This window comes from Mirounga leonina, unplaced genomic scaffold, assembly GCF_011800145.1.
Source record: "Mirounga leonina isolate KUSES-001 unplaced genomic scaffold, KU_Mleo_1.0 Mir_127, whole genome shotgun sequence".
Taxonomy (NCBI): Eukaryota; Metazoa; Chordata; class Mammalia; order Carnivora; family Phocidae; genus Mirounga; species Mirounga leonina.
Genome location: NW_023270316.1, coordinates 724584 through 743218, shown reverse-complemented (window position 1 = coordinate 743218; position 18635 = coordinate 724584). Strand labels below are relative to the sequence as shown.

At 50.8% G+C, this 18635-nt stretch overlaps 1 protein-coding gene across 2 annotated transcripts; it reads left to right on the top strand.

Annotated features, from left to right (window-relative positions):
• Window positions 1–345: 345 nt before the first annotated feature.
• LAMP1 (lysosomal associated membrane protein 1) lies at window positions 346–18324 on the top strand. Of its 2 annotated transcripts, none has more exons than XM_035003018.1 (9): window positions 346–596; window positions 6483–6604; window positions 8267–8483; window positions 8598–8756; window positions 14941–15128; window positions 15717–15842; window positions 16653–16719; window positions 16788–16958; window positions 17325–18324. In XM_035003018.1, the coding sequence occupies exons 1-9, from the start codon at window positions 545–547 to the stop codon at window positions 17462–17464; spliced, it is 1242 nt and encodes a 413-aa protein (XP_034858909.1). In that variant the 5' UTR covers window positions 346–544; the 3' UTR covers window positions 17465–18324. The 2 variants fall into 2 exon arrangements, with proteins under 2 accessions (XP_034858909.1, XP_034858910.1); XM_035003019.1 differs by having other exon boundaries at window positions 369–596; window positions 6486–6604.
• The last annotated feature ends 311 nt before the right edge of the window (window positions 18325–18635 follow it).

Here is an 18635-nt window from a genome sequence, read left to right as displayed (position 1 = left end):
ACCGGTGAGCGCGGGCCTCACTGCGCCCCCGGGGCAGCGTGTCGGTCGCGGGCCTCGGCAGACAGCCGCCCTTCTCCGGGGCACACCCGTCTCCGACTGTGGCCGACGCGGGGAGAGCCGCTGAGGGCCGCTGAGGAACCCCCCCCCCCCCCCCCCCACGCGCCGGCTGCGCCCACTTCCCGCTTCACGCCGCCAGACCCCTTCCCGGCTCGGGAGCCGGGCCATCGGTCACGTGGAGCCACGGTCACGTGCCTGCGGGTCACGTGCGAGGCGGGCCCTGGCTGGGGCGTCGTCGTCCTGTGCTCGTGATCTCGCGAGACCCTCGGGGTCACGTGACGGCGCGGGCGCGGCGCGGGCTCACGTGACGGGCGCCGCCGGCCGAAGGGTCTCTTGCCTCCCGCGGGCGCCGCAGCGGCCGGGCCTCTGGACCGCGGGACCGTCGCCTTCACGCCGCCCCCGGCCCGCCCGCCTCTGGGGCCAGCCCGCGGCCCAACCGCCCCTGACCCGCTCGGCTCCCGCTCCGGCCGCGGCAGCCCTCGCGCCCATGGCGGCCCTCGGCGGCGCTCGGCGGCGGCCTCTGCTCCTGCTGCTGCTCGGTGAGGGGCCGGGGGCGGCGGGGAGGGAGTTCCCGGGGGTGCCGGCTGGGCCGGGGGTGGCCGACGACATGGGGGGCCCGGGGAGGGGGGCGGCGGGCCGGCGAGTCGTCTTCGCCGCGGCGGAGGTCGGCGCCTGGGGTCTGGCGCGGAGCCTTCTGGCCGCCGCTTGAGGACTTGGGGCGGGAGGTCCCTAAACTCGTTTTCGGGGTGTTCAGTCGGAAAGTAAGTGGCTCGTTGGTTTCGGGACAGCTGTGGTTTATCCTCGGGGGCTACGTGAAGCTGTGCAGCCGAGGCGGCAGGACCTGCGTGGTCCTCCGGGCTCCCGGCGGCACGGATCTCGCCGGGGGAGAGTGGGACGGCGCGGTGATCCCGGCCCTTTGGAACTCGCCTCTTGTGCTTTAAGCTTCTCCCCCTCGCGGCCGGGCTCGGAGCGCTTACCCAACGTGTGTCTGTGTGGCTGAACTTAGAAGTTACCCTTCCGTGCTTGGCGGAGCCCACGGTGGTAGAGAGGCGACGAGACCGGGCCTCGGCCTCACAATGGCAGTGTCCGTTTCGAGTGAGGGCTCGTAAAGAGCGCTGCGCCTGGTCCGTGGGCGCTGGTTCCGGAGTCCGAACGCGGGACTCCGTCAGCACGGACCTCAGAAGCAGCCGGGTGCTCAGTGTGTTACTGGGTGAGGGACTTCGTTCTTCTTCCTTGTGTCAGTAAGAAAGAGGAGTCTGTGCTGTCTCCTAAAGGGGAATCACTGCGTGGCTTGATTTTAAGGCTGCTTTCATGCTTGAGGAACTTCTCTCTGTGGCACGCTTTGCGCCCCCTCCCAGATAACACGGGGAGATCATCCAAAGGGCAGGGCCCGAAGTAGGACACAGAAGACTGCTCGTGGGAGCTCGCATGAGTGAGGTGACGCGCATACGCATTACGGCACCTGCGTGCCCACGAAGTCTCTGTCTAAACTCTAAAATTCTGTTACTGTGACTGGATGGGCTTTCGTTTCACGTTTTTGTCTTGCCTGTTGTGTAAAATGAGTTCTCGGAGCTGCGTGAATAGCCGCAAGGGACGGCCTTATTCCGGAGGACACCCGGAGCTTGCCCTTCCCTGGCAGGTGTAATTACCACGGGAGGAGTTGCTGGAACAAGTCCTGTCAGGTCAGGACGGCAGCACTGTTCTTTACTAGAAGAGCTCACAAGCATTGGAATTTTCGTATTGTATATTTTAAAAGTCACCTTGAAAATGAAGAGAAACAGCCTTAATTCCCTGCATTGTGATAGCTGGGGGAGCTGCACGTGTCATAAGCTTTCTGACGCTTATTCCATTGTCTTTTTAGGATTTATATTCAGTTGAAATCCAACTTTTAGAAAAGGTATATTCATTTGGATTTAGGTCTTTTTAAAATGTTTATTTTGATGCATAATTTTACCAAAAAGCATCTTTTCTGAAAAATAATTCGAACTTCAAAACTACGAATTCTTCCTGCATTCATTTGTGTTTGAATACTTGGTAGAAAGCAAAGGTGGGGGTGAACTGAAAGTGTCCAACGCTTGGGATTAGGTGACATTTCGTAATGTGACTCTTTAAACCACTGGTGTCAACTAGATGATTTCCTTCCCCTTTCCAAATGAAGAACTGTCACTTGGGAAGTTTGAAAAGTTTTATTCTAATTAACGTTATTCTTGATTGTGGGACTTTTGTCAGTTACTTGGGTTGGTGACCAAATTCTTAACTATTTTTGAAGTCAAAGTGTTCGGGGTCCATGGTTTCAAATTTCTGTTGTTAGACGCTCCCTTCTCTCTGCATCCACGGATCTTGGCTACATGCATGTGTAGCATGAGTTTTTCCTAGAACATCATTTTAGTTGTGCTGTGATTACTTACACACAGGTCTCCCTTCCTCATCTTACAGCCCATCTTGTGCCTCACACATAGGAAGTGTTTCGTGTGTACACATAGCACCCGGTTTTACAGCAGCAGTCCCTAATCAGATGTGCATAAGTCAGCTCTTCAGAAGTGTCTACTCGGGCTCTGCCTCTGTGGGTTGTGATTCCCTGTGAGGGATGGAACCTTGGTCTTTTTTTCCTTTTTCCTTTAAATCTTCATAGATGATTATGTATTACTGATTAAGAAGAAAAATACTGGATTTAAAAGCATCAAGCCAAGACAAACTAGGAAGTATTTCTTAAAAAGAAAATTAAGAGGGCGCCTGGGTGGCTCAGTCGGTTAAGCGTCTGCCTTCAGCTCAGGTCATGATCCCAGGGTCCTGGGATCGAGTCCCACATCGGGCTCCCGGCTCAGCGGGGAGCCTGCTTCTCCCTCTCCTCCCCACTTGTGCTCTCTATCTCGCTGTCTCTGTCTCTCTCAAATAAATAAAAATCTAAAAAAAGAAAATTAAGATTTTAATTATTTGAGAGTGTGCATGAGCAGGGGGGAGGGGCGGAGGGAGAGGGAGAAGCAGACTCCCTGCCCAGCAGGGAGGCCGATCCAGGACCCCAGAATCATGACCTGAGCCAGAGTCAGATGCTTAACCCCTCTTATAAAAATTCTAATGTAGAAATTCATTGACTTGTTCCTTCGGATGGCAGTGTCTTCATTTCAGAAATGAGTGTTTCATAATTTGAAACCTGTTTGCTCACTTGGCTAGTGTTGGAGAGGAAGCACGGTTCAGATGTGGCACCCAGTTCCAGATTGCTCAGCACCACTCACTAGCTGTGTGACCTTGAGCAAGTTAATGTCTCTGTCTCAGTCTCCTCAGCTGTACAAGGGAGTCATAATAGCATTTACCTGTTAAGTTGTCATGATAGTTAACTGCAAAGTGTTTGGTGCAGGGCCTGGCACATGGCAAGTGTTGGTTTAATAAAATTTACTTATTTGACATTTTGTGTCAGGTACTGAGGATTCAGTGATGAACTCGGTAGATGAGGTCTGAATAGCTTTATTTAAATAACGTCAGGGAGCATTAAAGCCAGCGCTCATGCCCTGTACTGAGTGCTCTGTGTACACTAGCTCATTTGATACTCTGATAACCCCGAGGGGTCAGCGCACTTGTTCCAGTTCATAGGCGCATAAACTGAAGGCAGCGATTGCTACTGGCCCAAGGTCACACAACTAGTAAGTGATGGAGGAGTCTGTCATAGTCATGCTTCTCACAGCTGTACTTGTTTTAGAGAATGGAATTTCTACCAGTGGGAGTACTTTGAAGCCAAAGTTACTCCTTTGTATGATCCCTGGAGAAATGATTAAGTTCATGCCTGTGGGAAGGACTGCTTGAGGTTAGCCATTGCCAGCAGGCCAGGGAGCTAGCTTTGAAGAGGGACACACACTCCTCAAATCACTGTGACATTTTAATTAATTTAAGAAGAGTTTTTTTCTTCTTAACCAGCTATCACTGTTACAGAATTAAAAAAAAAAAAAACAACTTTGGACCATTAGGGGCGCCTGGGTGGCTCAGTTGGTTAAGCGTCTGCCTTCAGCTCAGGTTGTGATCCCAGGACCCTGAGATTGAGCCCTGTGTCAGGCTCCCTGCTCAGCGGGGAGCCTGCTTCTCCCTCTCCCTCTGCCCCTCCCCCTGCTCGTGCTTGTGCTCGCTCTCGCTCTCTCTCACTCTCTTTCAAATGAATAAATTAAAAAAAAAAATCTTTAAAAAAAAAACTTCTGACCATTAGCATAAACACGTTTCTCTTATAATTTTATGTTCTAATGTTCTTGTAGAGCTCTTTTTCTTGACCAAAATTTGGCTTCTAGGGCGAAGTTTCTTGTTTGAACAATTGAAAATTTCTGGACCTCTCCAGAATAATTGTGGGTATCTAGTAGTGGTAAAACTTACTTTAACTTTGTTTTTGTAATACATCTTTGTTTTACTTTGAAGGCTCATACCCTCAGCATATTTACTAAGTGAAAAAATTCTGTGTTTGAAGTTATTTAATGTGAAATATTTCCTAATCAAGTGCTTTGAGTCCGTAGAAAGTGTTTTAATGATTTAGGGAACTCGTTTATGGAAGTGCAGCTTGGTAAAAAGTGGTACGTGCACGATCCCATGCGAGGCAGCGCCCTGCTGTGTCCATGGCATGTGCAGTCACGTATGACTGCAGCAGCCGGGCCAGGGCCACAGCCATGTGAGGGCGCCTCAGGCCCGAGAGAGCCTTTGACTGGAGCAGACAGTGGCCCATGTACACATGATCTGAGTCAGTGTCCGTGCTTTAACACGCTTGCTTCTGCCCTGCTAGCGTCTCTCTGGACCGCTGGTATACTAAACCTGCCCCTCTCTGAAGGCGTGAGGGTGATTTGTCTTTTTTTAAAGCCTTCACTGAGTCAGAAACGAGCTGTGGAATGTTCTTTAGGTTTTACAATGGAAATTCATTTATCAGAGTTGCCTTTAGTGTAGTCTTGCCTGGATATTGTAGGATGTAGGTTACAGTTTTGCACACCAGACAGAAACTGCGCAGGTCTCTTCTTTGCCCTAGTTAGCTGCATTCTCATGCGGCAGCTTCTTGTGAGCGTAGGTGTTGGTATTTCTCGTACCAGAAGCTCATGGGAAGGGATGTGGGGTTTCTGGCTACTTTTTGCTTTGTGCTTCAATAGCAGTTGGCTTTAAAGATTTTGTCTTGTGAAAGCTCCAAGGGTAAAATGAACTGTGTTTGCTGGAGACATTTACTTTGCTAGGGACAGGGATTTGAGAATGAAACGCTGACTGAGTGTCTACTGAGCCTTCGAAATGTGCCTGTGTCACGCTGACACTCGGAGTGGCTGGAGGATGGCTAGAGGGCGTGCAGGGACTGGCTGCAGCAAGGAGGGAGGCACATCACTTCTGAATCATATGGTACGCGATGCTGGTTGACAGTGTTTGGCTTTAGAACTAGTGAAAACACCTATTTTTGCCCATCTGTAGAAGAAGAGTGTACTAACACATGTGGCTTGGAGGAATTACCTACTGCTCTAGCACGTCATGAAGCCAGACATGGCACTGACCCTGAGAATTTAAGGAGGAAATAGCCACCATTGCTGCCAAGCTGGAGGGACCTGTGAGAGTTTCATTCTTTCCCTTCTTTCTGGGATATGGCAGCCCTACCTAGACATGTTGACTGATGTCCTAACATCACATAGCCAAGTCCAGGTTCAATCGAATCGTTATTTTTTGAGACGCTTTCTGAAATTGGGCAAAGAGCTCAGATCTGTGACTCCATGGCTTTTCCGGCCATGCCAGCAGCCCATGAGAGGTAACAAGAGGTCCAACTTTAAATAGTAGTTTAGGACCATGCCGAAAGATAGCCCCAGTTGTCCCATGGGCTTCTGCAGAAGGTCAGTATTTAGGTTGAATTGTGCCTCCAGGACCCTCCCACATCTTCCAGAGGTCCTCTGAGGACTGAGCGTGGAGCAACATGTGCCCAGGGGTGACCCGGAAATTGGCAGGTGACCTCCCCTCAGTGTCCTGACATCAAGCATTAAAGAGCTGTCGAACAGGTTGGCAAACTGATCAATAGGTTTAGAGTTAACGTTTCCAGACTTGTATCTAGGAGGGACAGGACAGAGACCCAGCTGAACCCAGGCTGGGTGATCCACGTATCTCTTTTTTTTTTTTTTTTTTTAAGATTTTATTTATTTATTCATGAGAGACACAGAGAGAGAGAGAGAGAGAGACAGAGGCAGAGGGAGAAGCAGGCTCCCTGCTGAGCAGGGAGCCCGATGCGGGACTCGATCCCAGGACCCTGGGATCATGACCTGAGCCAAAGGCAGACGCTTAACCAACTGAGCCACCCAGGCGTCCCACGTATCTCATTTTTTAAGAAGTACAGTGGTGTTTCCTAATAAAGCCCATTGTTGCCATGGCTAGAGGCAACAGAAGCATCCAGTTGTATTTTCAAAACTGTGTTTGGATATTTCTGTCTTTCCTGGAGTTAGCAGGTCTCGTACACGGCGCAGCAGCGGTGTTTGTGGTAAAGGACGCCAACGGGACAGCTTGCATCATGGCCAACTTCTCCGCTGCCTTCATGGCCAGCTATGACACCAGGAGCGGGCCTAAGGTAGGAAACACCAGGTCTTCCATGCAGTGTGTGGGGTGTGTGTGAAGGTCTTTTAAATTATTGTTTTAAGTAAGTGTTTGGAGAAGGACGTCACTGTAACACCGTAGCATGTGCATGTGCCCTGCTGGGCCGTGGCCTGTGCTCCGTGTACCCTGAAGCCACAGTCGTGACTCGTAAACTATCCTGCTTTCTGCTCTCACTGCCCCGTGGGAGCGTTGTCCCAGACTTGTGTGCGACTCCCCTCTGTGGTCACAGTGCTGACCAGCCTGATGGGTCAGAGCCTCTCCTGGGACCCCAGTCGTCTCATACTCTTTCAGGCTCAGGGCACCGCTGTGTCTGCTGTTTGCCAAGCCGTCTGTAAGCACCGTCCTACTCTAAGATGCCCCTCAGCTGTCCTCTTAAAACAACTTGTACTTCTGCAGGATAAAAAAGGCTTTTTGCATTTGTAGATTTCTAACAAATAGGGTGCAATTGTATTTCTTTCTTTGTTAATTACCTGTTGGTGGACACTTTTTTTTTCAATTTCACTTCTTCTATTTAACATTGACTCTTAAATGTATCTGTAAACCAAATGTTTTCAGTTCTTTGTTGATACCACATTTTTCCTGCCCGGCCCCCATGTTGACAGCATCGGATCATCTTACTACCACTCAGGGGCAGTGGTGGGGCCCGGTGTTGGTGGGAAGGACAGAGCTCCTTTGGAAAACTCGGGACTTTGTGCCAGGTGCTCAGGCCTCATCAGCTCGTGTGTGCGGGTCTCCACGTAAACGTGCTTGCACCCAAGACAGAAGAGGCCTGGGCAGGTTCTGTCCCGCAGAAGCGTTCAGGTTACAGAGACTGGTCCAAACGCCTTTTGTGGTCGTTGCTACTTTACTTTTTTTGTGTTTGGGTTTTTTTAATGTCATTTTGAAGAATACTGTGTTCCCCAAATGGGATCACCCGCATGCTGCTGTGTGCCTTACTCTTTATCACCGTATCTCTGTCACCTCGTGGAGTTCTGTCACTTTTTGGGAGCAGCATTAGTGGACAGCATCACCACAGTTGGGTTAGCTGGTCCAGTTCCTTTTGGGGGTCTCTAGGTGGTTTTGTAGTGGTTTGTTTTGTCTGTAGTGGTCAATTCAAATAGTTCTGCAGCAAACACCCTTTTCTCTTTGTTTAAAGAGACTTTTTTAAGTACAGTTGACACGTGATGTTGCATCAGTTTCAGGTTACAACCTAGTGATTTGACAAGTTTATCCATTATGCTGTGCTCACTACACATGTAGCTATCATCTGTCCCATAAAGAGACATGTTCCTTAAACATTTTTATAGCAAACAAGTAGTAGTGCCTTTTTCAAATTAAATACAGAGCTCACTTGAAGCCTGATAAGAATTATTTCAGTTTACCAAGGTAATTTTAGTTTTAATTCTGCTGTAAATTAAAATTATGTTAACAAAGAACGTTCAATTAAATAATTGTCAGCTTTATCTTACACTTTGTTTTTCAGTCTGTACCGACACGTAATACTGATTTTCCTCGTGTTTTTATTTATGTTAAAAATGAATATGCTAACGGCATCTGAGAGGGAGCTGAGGTCCGACTTCCTGAAGGTCTTCCTTTGGCGCGTCTGAATCCCTTTCGTGACCTGCATTCTGACTGGGTCTGTCGTCCTTTGTTCTAGAATGTAACCTTCGACCTGCCATCTGATGCAGCAGTATTAAATAGCAGCTCCTGTGGTAGAGAGAACGCTTCTGACCTCAGTCTCATGATTGCTTTTGGAAGAGGACATGGACTGACCCTCAATTTCACAAGAAATGCAACACGTTACAGTGTTCAGCTGATGAGTTTTATTTATAACTTGTCTGACACACAGATTTTCCCCAATGCAAGCTCCAAGGGTAAGAACCAAAACTGACCAGTTATAAAGTTAAGGAAATTGGGTTGGAGAGTGTCTAAAATTTTAACCAAGTAGTTCAAGTAGTTAAAAATTGATTTTTTTTTTTTCTTTACAGTTATCAAGACTGTGGAATCTGCAACTGACATCAGGGCTGACATAAATAAAAAATACAGATGTGTGAGCAACAACCAGATTCACATGCACAATGTCACTGTCACACTCCATGATGCCACCATCCAGGCATACCTTGCCAACAATAGCTTCAGCAAGGAAGGTAGGACACTGCCTTTGACCCGGATGCCCAGGCCCAACTCCAGTGCATGCAGACATGGCTTTGAGCCCATGCCTGAGGACGATGTGTATGTGAAGATTGGTGCAGCCAGGGACTGAGCTGGCAGCTCGCACTTAGAATTGCGCAGCGAACATTTTTTTCTCTAAAGAAGGTGATCTCTTTAGGTGAGGTTGGACTAATACTGATTTAAAAGGGCAAAGCAGTTACATCCCTTGTTGGGGAGCTGATGAGGTCAGGACGCAGGATCTCTTCCAGTTTAAGCCAGGTGTCCTTTCATCAAGACCTAGGCTTAAGCTCTGTCCAGCTTGGGGGGCCAAGGGGCAGATGGTGAAGGACCTTGAGTGCCTTTTGGGCCAGGTGTTGGGCGGATGATGTACCAGGGAGGCACCTGCCAGCCCAGCTCCACTGGTGGGCTCTGGGTTCCAACAAGACAAGGCTCCGGGCCCCTCCTAGCTCTGTGGTCTTGGGTAAGGTGGTCAGCCTCTTGTTTCCTTCCCTTGTGAAGTAAGAATAATAGCCTGTGTTAGCAGGTCCTTAAGGTTAAAAAGGAAATTTATGCAAAGTGCATATGTCAGGGCCTGGCTCAGTTAGTAGTAAAGCATGTTGTCATTCAACTATGACTGAAGAAAGCTCTCTTCCTCAGTCCTACCAGTCAGCTCCCAGATCACTGTCCTCTTCCTGAAGGGTGAGGAAGGGTGACCGCGTCAAGGAAGTCGTCCTTCCTTCTCGGTGGTTAGCCATGTTCTTGTGAGCCTTCGGTTTGCAGTGTCCCCAGTGGTGTGGCTGGATCCATAGAGGTGCCTGCTGGCGTGTGACTGATTTGCACCAAGTCACTGGTGCTGAAGGGCATGATGGACCGGTTAGCACTTTGTGCAGTTGGGTGCAGCCCTCCTGAGAGGCATGCATGCTCTTAGCAGGGCCAGGACCTGGCCTGCAGGTGCCATCCAGCCCATCTCCGGTTTCTGTACGGCCAGGAAGCTAAAAATGGATGTTGTGCTTATCGATTTGAAGGTTAAGAAAAATCAAAAGAACATTTCACAGCACATGAAAATGACGAAAGTCAAGTTCCAGTGCCTGTAATTAGAGTTTCCTTGGCTCACAGCCGTGTTCGTTCACACACCTGTTCTCTATGGCTGCTTTCACCCTCTCATGGCAGAGTTGGGACGGGCACAGCCACCGGACAGCCACAGAGTCTAAAACGTTTGCTGTCTGTGACTGGGAAAAACACGTCCAGCAGCAAGTGTACAGGGTGGAAAGGAGGTCTGTGTGAGCTGGAGCAGCTCTTGAGGAGACCGGCTAGACGGGCCCTCTCTGCACCCCCTTGTCTGGGGAGCTGCATGTGTGTATGGCCGTCAGCAGGCCCAAGTGTGCCCACTGACCCCACCTGCTCAAGCAGAGGAGTGACGACACGGGGGTTAGAGTCCCACGAAATGCCTCAGGGGCTGATGCTCACGGTTTCAGGTCTTGGGTGGCTGGGTTTCGTCCCCAACGGTCTTCTCCCTCCAGTCTTGAGCAGAAGGGAAAAGTAAAAACTGCCAGAGGCCTTGGGCAATGAGAGCATTCTGGTTTGCTGGCTCGGTGCAGTGACTTCACTACCACCTGGGCCTCAGGCAGTCGTGGAGTAGAGCTTCTCACCTATACAACTTGTTTTCTTCTGCGTGGAAAGCTTCTGACCACAGACAGCGATGACCTGGCCTCCCCTGTCTGGGGTGCCCAGCTGCTGGGCTTCCTGAGGGCACTAGAGCCCTGGACAGGGCTCCAGCTTCTGGTCTAAAATCACCTGACAGTGTGGAGAGGCTAATTTCTTGTAAGGTTAATTATTTTGTTTTTTAAATAGATTTTATCTTTCAGAGCAGTTTTAGGTTCACAGTTAAACAGAGAGTGCAGGGTTCCCACATAGCCCTGTCCCCCCATGCACACCATCCCTCACTGTCAGCATCCTTCACGTTACTCCCAGTGGAGGATGTATGCGTGTGATTCCAAGTGGAAAAGCTGCTTCAGGGAGGCCGTCCCTCCCTACACCTGTGTCCCAGCCGCTGGCCCCCTGTTCTTAGGTCTGCTCCCATCCTACAGAGGATTCTGTGAGTTGTTGATCAGAAACTTGGTCACTAAGCTCAGCCTCACTCCCCACCTCCCTTTGTGTCCTATGGTTCATCAAAGCTTTCATTTTATGTTCAATCTGCCTTCGCTGATATGTCTCTGTTTTGGAAAGGAAACTTGCTGCCTTTTAAAGACTCTAGAGCGCTCTCTTAGTGAATCTGTTGGGAAGAGGAGTGTAAGAGGCATCCCAGAGATGCACAGAATGTCCTGTACAAGTTGGCATGCCCCTGTGACAGGCCGGAGGGCTTGGTGAGGTCATGGCACGCCTACATACTCTTCACTGGACAGGAAGGAGTCCCCATAGGGCTTTTGGGCTCCTGTCACCATCAGGTCACCCCTGATCAGTCTTTACCTGGAGTGCTAAGAAATGAAATGAGCAGACAAGCTCCAGGCACCGCCCCCCCCCACCACACCCCTCCCCACTCCCACCCCGTGATGTCTTCCTTGTTTTCTGGGATGTGGTCCTCTGGTGGCCTGGGTCCAGGCCTAGTCCCTAGGGGAGTTCTTGGAGTGGCCGTGTCGGCAGGGAGGAGCTCCGGAGCGGGTGTCTGCGCTACAGGCGGGGGCTGCACCGTTCCCAGAACTGACTGCAGCAGACCTTGAGCTGTGTGGGTCCACTTACACGTGGTTGTGTTTCAGTAAATGCAGTATGGTACCGTAAATATATTCTTACCATTTTTTTTCCTCTGCCGTCGTTGGAAGAATACAGTATGCGATGTCTATAACATACAAAACGTGTGTTAATTGACTGTGTTATTGATAAGGCTTCTGGTCAGCAGTAGGCTTTTATGATTAAGTTTTGGGGGGAGTCAGAGGTTAACGTGGATTTTCGACTTTTCGCGGGTTAGAGCCCCTCACCCCGTTGTCATTCGGGGGTCAGCTGTATTTGATGACACGACCTGAGCCATGTTGAAGCTCAGCTGGTAGCGTATTCCACTGTTCCTCAGCTCCCTGTGAGCCTGGGGTCTGATCTTTGGAGAGCCCTCTGGCTGGCCAGCACCTGCCGCACCACTTTCTGTCTGTGTTGCTGTTTCTGACCGTGGTTTGCACTTAGAGGGACCTGTGTATTTTCCCTACAAGCAGGAGATTTGATGTAACTGACCACGTATAGCAAGACAGCATAAATCGCTTTTAGAAATACTTGGTTTCTGTTAAAATTGAGCCATTTGTTTATCTCCTCTTGTGCCAGTTTCATTTCTTTGGTTCTTAGGCACAGTCCTTTTTGGTTTGGTTTGGTTTGGTTTTTTGTCACCAAATTGTAAGCTTCTTCAGGGAAGAGAGTCCATCTCAAATATGTTAAGTATATTTTATATTCTCCTAGTCTGCTGTACTTATGGATTCTTAATAAAGAATTGTTATATGAAGATCTATCCAAGAATTAGTAAATTTTTGGTCATAAAAACCCATGTAAAGTTTTTATTTGATGGACTGCAAGTGTTGGGGCAGGTTCTGTGGCCTCACTCGTCTGTAGTGTTGTGGGGGCCTGGACCAGAGAGCCTTATTAGTTCACTCTGCCTCTCCACGTGCACTGTCCTATCGGAGAAGCCTCTGGTACTTACAGATTGCAGTTTAAAAGGAATCGAGCACAGGCCAAGGCTGCCGAATTGTCCTGTCAGTTCTGTTGATGAAGGTGAGTGCTGAGGAAAGCAGCAGATGTTGTCTTTCCCAGAGGTCTGTAAAGGAAGGCAGGTGGTTCTCATTCTGGAGTAGTCTGAGCAGGGGAGTGTGTCCCACTCTGTGTTTGTGGGAATGGCATTTCCTGCCCCAGGCGCAGCAGAGGGTTCCTATTATTCATCTTTGCATCTTTAAGATTTGACGTGTGGCACTTGTGGATGCTTCTGTGACCGTTAGTTCAAAATAGGAACTCTTCACTATGGTTCACCCCAAGTTCACGTCCCACCCAATCCCACACAGTTTGGCATCATTTCTCCCTTAGGAGTGACTCCCAGGGTGGCTCAAAGTGAAGGAACTGATGCTAAAATATCTCTCTCCGTGTGAGACTCTTTCTGATTTTAGCACGCAAGCTTCCCTGAAAGTCGGCTGCTGCCAGATCATTTGGGGCCTCCAGGGCACAGAAGCGTTTGAAAATCATGTGAAGAGGAATCGTGGAAGGATGTGCAGCCTGCATTTCCTGGGGCCCCTGGTCTTCCCAGAGGCCTCCTCATGCGTGGGTAGCACTTAGCACACTCCATGCATTTTACTTGTGATTTCCTCATTTGGACTGAGCATTCTGCAAAGGAGGACTGTCGTTTCTGCTTCAGGACGGGCTGCTCAGAGTGCGGACTCTGCATTTGCAGTTAGGAGGAGGGCGCTTTGTCCGTGCAGATTTCCGCAGTCTTGACGGTACATTGTGCGTGTTCCCAGGCTGATGTTTTGCAGCCTGCTTTATGAAAACAGTGGGTCGTGTGTAAAAATGCTGGTCAAATCCGTGTAGGTTAGTCTCCCCCGTGCGTGCTGTGTGCCCATCTAGGCCAGGATTTGGAGGCCGCCTGTTGTTGTTCTTGTTGTTCGCATTTACTTATGTCACGTCGTGTGACAGTCTGTAGAGTACTGATGAGGCTATTCTTAACAGAGCAGCGCCGGGGGAGACGCGGGTGCTGTGGCCGGTACACCCTGAGGGGTATGTCTCTGGCAGCACCTGTCCTGCCACCGCGAGCCCAGGTTACACCCACTCCATCATGCTCTTTCCATCTTTGTTTTCTGTCTAGAAAGGCACTGGACCATACAAGATTGTGTTGAGTGAAGGCACGCTGCATGCGTGAGCTTTCCAGAGAGTGCGTGGAATCCCTTCTTCGTCAGTCCCGCAGGGTGAACTTTCCCGTCTCTCCCCATCTCAACCCCCCCACCCAGGTAGATGGGATGTGGAGGAGGAAGGGCAAAGCTTCCTTTGAGCCTGGAGCAAGAAGTGGTCAGGTGTTCAGAAGTTTCAGCGTCTTCCCAGTGGGTGCTACAGCCCTGGATGTGGTGGGCCCGCTCCAGCGGCTCCGCAGGGCAGAAATGGGGATGACGTGGACGTGGGACTTGGATGGAGATCATAGAAATCAAATCCTTGATTACCCACAGAAACAGCGTGGTTAAACAGAGAGCTTAGTTTGGGGCTGACGGTCTCCTGGAGTGCTGAGGGATGCCGGGTCATCTCCACAGGAGGCAGCTGTCTGTCCTGGAGGCACCTGCAGAGAACGTTCGTTTATCTTTGCTTTTGGTTCAGTCGGCCTTGATTTTGAATATAAATTTTTGTTGTAAATCACAGTGGATCAAATCCTGAGAGCCTGAATCACATTTAAACTCTTGAGATCTCTGGGGGCACCATGTGCCCTCTGCCAAGGCCTGTCCTGCTCCAGCTTCCCTCACTGCTGGATTGTGGTCTCCTTCCTGGGAGTCTTCACTCACATTTACTGGGCCTTCTCCCTGCATGAGGGTGCCTGCCTGTGGGTGCCTTCACCCCGTCTTGCTCCGAATCACCCACAGTAGCTGGCTGACTCGTGTACCTGGTCTCAGCTCTGGTCTTGTCCCGCAAGGACCCACCTGACGCTCGTCCTTCTCAGGGCCTCCTGGGTTTCTCTCCCACGGGCTCCATGCTGACAGCACAGCTTTGTCCTGCTGTATGTGTCCAGGGCTGTCTGTCCCTCCAGAGCCTACGAGCTCTCCGGCACCGTGCCTAGCATGCAGCCGCATGGAGAACGTGGTTTTGAACTGTTGCTCTTTGCAGTGGTGTGTGGCCGCCTGTCCCGGCGGCAGGTGACAATGAAGGTTTTCTTTATTTCACAGTACGAAGGAAGGTTTGTCGTGCAGAGGGGTAGGTCTGTGAGGGCAGCGTTGCCCAGAGGCTGAGCTGGAAGAGCATCCAGTCAGAACTGTGGCGCGGTGGCAGGAGTGGGGATGGCCCTGTGGGACATCGGCGCCCGCCAGTCCTGTACTTCCAGAGTGGGGTCAGCACGTGCCATCCTGGAGCAGACTGAGAAATCACATTCTGCGGGTGGGGCCAGCTGAGAGTCTGAGGGGGTGCCTAGCTCCCGCTGGCTCTGAGGAACTGGGACTTTGTCTCTCTTCCCACTTGTCGGTCCAGAGACGCGCTGTGAGCAAGACGGGCCTTTCCCGACAACGGCGCCACCGCCGCCTCCCCACCCTTCGCCATCGCCAACGCCCGAGAACCCCCCCGTGTACAAGTACAATGTGAGTGGCACCAATGGGACCTGCCTGCTGGCCAGCATGGGGCTGCAGCTGAACGTCACCTACAAGAAGAAGGACAACACGGTAGGCTGAGCCCCCAGAGCCCTTCCTTCTGTGGTGGGAGTGTTGGTGCGTGAGCAGCAGGACTCTGCGTGTGGGTCTGAGAATGGTGGTCGTGTCTGTGCTGCGGTCAGCCTCTCGGCACTCGGCCGCACCGTACCCGTCTGTCCACATGCCAGACGTGTGGTGTTCGGCACCCTACGGGACGAGTTTATTGACCCCAAAGAGAACGTTAGATTTTGCTTTAAAACGCTACCACTGCAACGTTTTTTTGTGCTTTTCCTTTGAAATATTTCTCCTTACTGGTGACCAAGTCTTTGGGGCTACGCAGGGAACGTGTTCGTGATGGGTGTGAAGTATGTGGCTGTCGGGAGATGGGGTGGAGGGGCAAGTGTGTGTCCTTGTGAAAATAGCAACCAGGAGGAGCAGGAAAAACGGTTTTGGAACCCAGAAGTCTGCGCTAGAGTAAACTTGGGATGTTTTCTTTCTGGTTTTGGTTAAAATGATGGTGGCCTTGAAGTTCTTACTTTAAGATTACTTTTGTTTTTCCCAGAGTATGGAGGACCCAGGGCATGAAACAGAATGGTAACTTGTTTGCTTTTTTCACTTAAGACCATGACGAGAGTGTTCAGCATCAACCCGAACAAGACCACTGCCGGAGGGAGCTGCAGCCCCCAGCTGGTGACCCTGGAGCTCCGCAGCGAGAGCATCCCCCTCCTGGCCTTCCAGTTTGGAATGGTGAGGCTCCACGTTCCTGTGTCCTCTGGGGGCTTTGATGCCAGAACCGCTGCACGGCGGTCACTGGGCTGAGTGCTCTGTGCACTGGCCAGAGTGAAGATCGGATTAAGGTGCCAAAACCCACAGCTCTGCCTTAGTGAAGAAGGGGAGTCTGCTTTCTCCGCCTTCTTTTTTTGCTGGTGTTTTGGATCCTCGCCCCCCCCCCCCCCCATCCTGTTTTTATAAGGAATGCCTCGGTTGGTTCTTTATGCAGCAGATGTGAGGGAGCACCTGCGGCCTGCTCACAGCCACCTTCCGCGCCCAGCTGTGCTCAGCTCAGCCTCCCACCTCACACACTGTCGTCACCCCTTCCTTGAGGGGCAGCGTCTCTGGGTCTTGGCTCTTCTCTTCCTTATACCCGTCAGGGATGAGTCCTCTGTGAGGTTAGCAAAATCATATGGGAAGAATAGAAGTACCGTCTGCGAGTGTTTATAGTACATACTGCAGTTGAGCTGATTAACAGTCCAGTTTCTCCTAATAAAGTTTATGTCCCTAAAGTTCAGCAAACTTTGAGAAAAGCTTGCTTTTTTAGAATGTGGCTTCTTCAATCCCTATTTTAGCAGAGTCTGATTGTGCAAAAAGGTCTAGAAGGAACTAACCATAGCATTTGTGTTCTCGAGATTTATGCGATGCCTTACACAGACCGCATACCCCACAGCTTCATGCTGAAGGTAGAAATACGGGAGTCAAATTTATTATCAGATGACCCTTCAGGTTTGACAGTAAGCATGTGTCTGGCAAGTGGTTAAGGATTATCTTCTTCTCTTTAAGAACGCAAGTACTAGCCGATATTTCCTGCAAGGAATCCAGTTGAATATGACTCTTCCTGACGCCAGAGGTAAGACCCCCACAACTCCCCTGCCCGTCCAGGTGCCCCAGAGCACTCACTCTCACCTGCCTTTGCAGACCCCACCTTCAAGGCCGCCAACAGCTCTCTGAGGGCCCTTCAGGCCACCATCGGGAATTCGTACAAGTGTAACGCTGAGGAGCGCGTGCAGGTCACAGAGGCCTTCTCCATCAATATCTTCAAAGTGTGGGTCCAGGCTTTCCAGGTGCAAGGAGACAAGTTTGGGTCTGGTGAGTAGCACCGACGGCAGCGTTTCAGACCCTGCACGGGGTCTGCAGGCTGTGGTTCTGTTTGGAAATTTAATCATTTAGAGCAAATTCCCCTTCCTGAGTCCCCCTGCCTTTGAAAGGCCCAGCATCTACAGATGTGAACACGCGGCACTGTTGCGCAAAGGTCCTTTTCAGAGCTGGCATGTGTCTTCCCCTGTGAGAGCAGGATATAGGGATGCGGCCGTGTGGTGTGTTGTGTCCCCGCGGTAGTCGACGAGAACTCAAGCCTCCCAGCCAGGCTGTGGGAATGGGTGGGGAGGAGGGGGAGGCCCGTGAGGTCGCCCGGTGACAGCCGGTGTGAGCACGGTGCGTTCCCTGTCTCCGCAGTGGAGGAATGCCAGCTGGATGAGAACAGCATGCTGATCCCCATCGCCGTGGGGGGTGCCCTGGCAGGGCTGGTCCTCATCGTCCTCATCGCCTACCTCATCGGCAGGAAGAGGAGCCATGCCGGCTACCAGACGATTTAGCACGGCCTCGAGAGGCACAGACTAGCAGCCGCTGCGGGGTCTCTGCTCCTTTCCCTGAGCTTAGATTGGTGTTGAGAGAGGCACACTTTCTTGCAAACTGATTTCAAATCTGCTTTATCCAATGTGAAGTTCATCTTGCAACATTTACTATGCACAAGAGTAACTTTGAAATGACGGTGTTAATTTTGCTAACTGGGTTAAATATTTTGCTAATGGTTCGACGTTAATATTTACCAAAGTAGAACTTTAAGGTGGGAGGGTAAGAGTGCTTTTCTAAGAGGGGCACTGGCTCCACTATCATTTGGCTTTTTAAGATTCTGGTGTTTGGCCCCTTCATTCTTGACTGAGATTTCAGCCTCGCCAAGGGAGGTTCCCTGGTCTTGACCTTAGGACCTCTGAGGAGGGCTGGCTAGGTGTTAGGCTGGTATGCTTAAGAAATTAGTAGAGAAAGAAGATCTTAAAACAGAAGTACTCCAGAAGATGAAAATCTGGAACGCTTAAATTAAGCTTTAGAAGCCAGGACAGGCCCGGCCACCCCGCCCACCCAGGCGGCACAGCTCAGTAGTTGGGCACGGTCGCTCCTATGCGTCAGGGCCTTTGGTCTCTCCATGCTCTGCCACTCAAGAGCTGGCACTTTTTTTAAAATAGATAAATGGGTGTTATTTTTATTTACCTTTTTGTAAAGTGATTTTCAGTCTTCTGTTTGAGGTTCAGGGTGATCCTGTTCTGCACTTGTGTAAATACTGGGTATCACACTCTGATCTACCCGCTTGCCGCTCGGGTGGCTGTGCACTGAGGACCCTTCATGTCTCGCATTGCTGTAACAATGCTAATAAAACATCTCTTTCTTTCTCTGTCTGGACCTCATCCTTCTGTCTGCTCTCATGTGAGGTCTCGTCGAAGGTGCACGGGTGGAGGGCAGGTGTGAGCAGGGATGGCAGGTGTCTGCCAGTGCCCCTAGCTTTTGGGAGAGCTTGTGTTGCTGCTGGTCTTGCTGGGTAACTTGAAGGAGAAGCAGGAGTTGTGAGTGAGCAGCGACGGCATTGTGTCCCACCCACACGGTGAAGATGAGGATGGGTGCGAGGAGGGTGGCGCAGGCTCCTGCGGGGCTGCTCCTGGTTGGAGCCCTGTGGCTGCACCCCTTTGAAGATGGGCCGCCTCCACCTCCTCC

Excerpts from the sequence above, each read along its gene's own strand:
- LAMP1 (XM_035003018.1), top strand. The coding sequence starts at position 545 with ATGGCGGCCCTCGGCGGCGCTCGGCGGCGGCCTCTGCTCCTGCTGCTG. Across the intron at positions 8,757-14,940 it reads CAATAGCTTCAGCAAGGAAG|AGACGCGCTGTGAGCAAGAC; the intron begins GTAGGACACTGC and ends TTGTCGGTCCAG. Across the intron at positions 16,959-17,324 it reads AGGAGACAAGTTTGGGTCTG|TGGAGGAATGCCAGCTGGAT; the intron begins GTGAGTAGCACC and ends CTGTCTCCGCAG.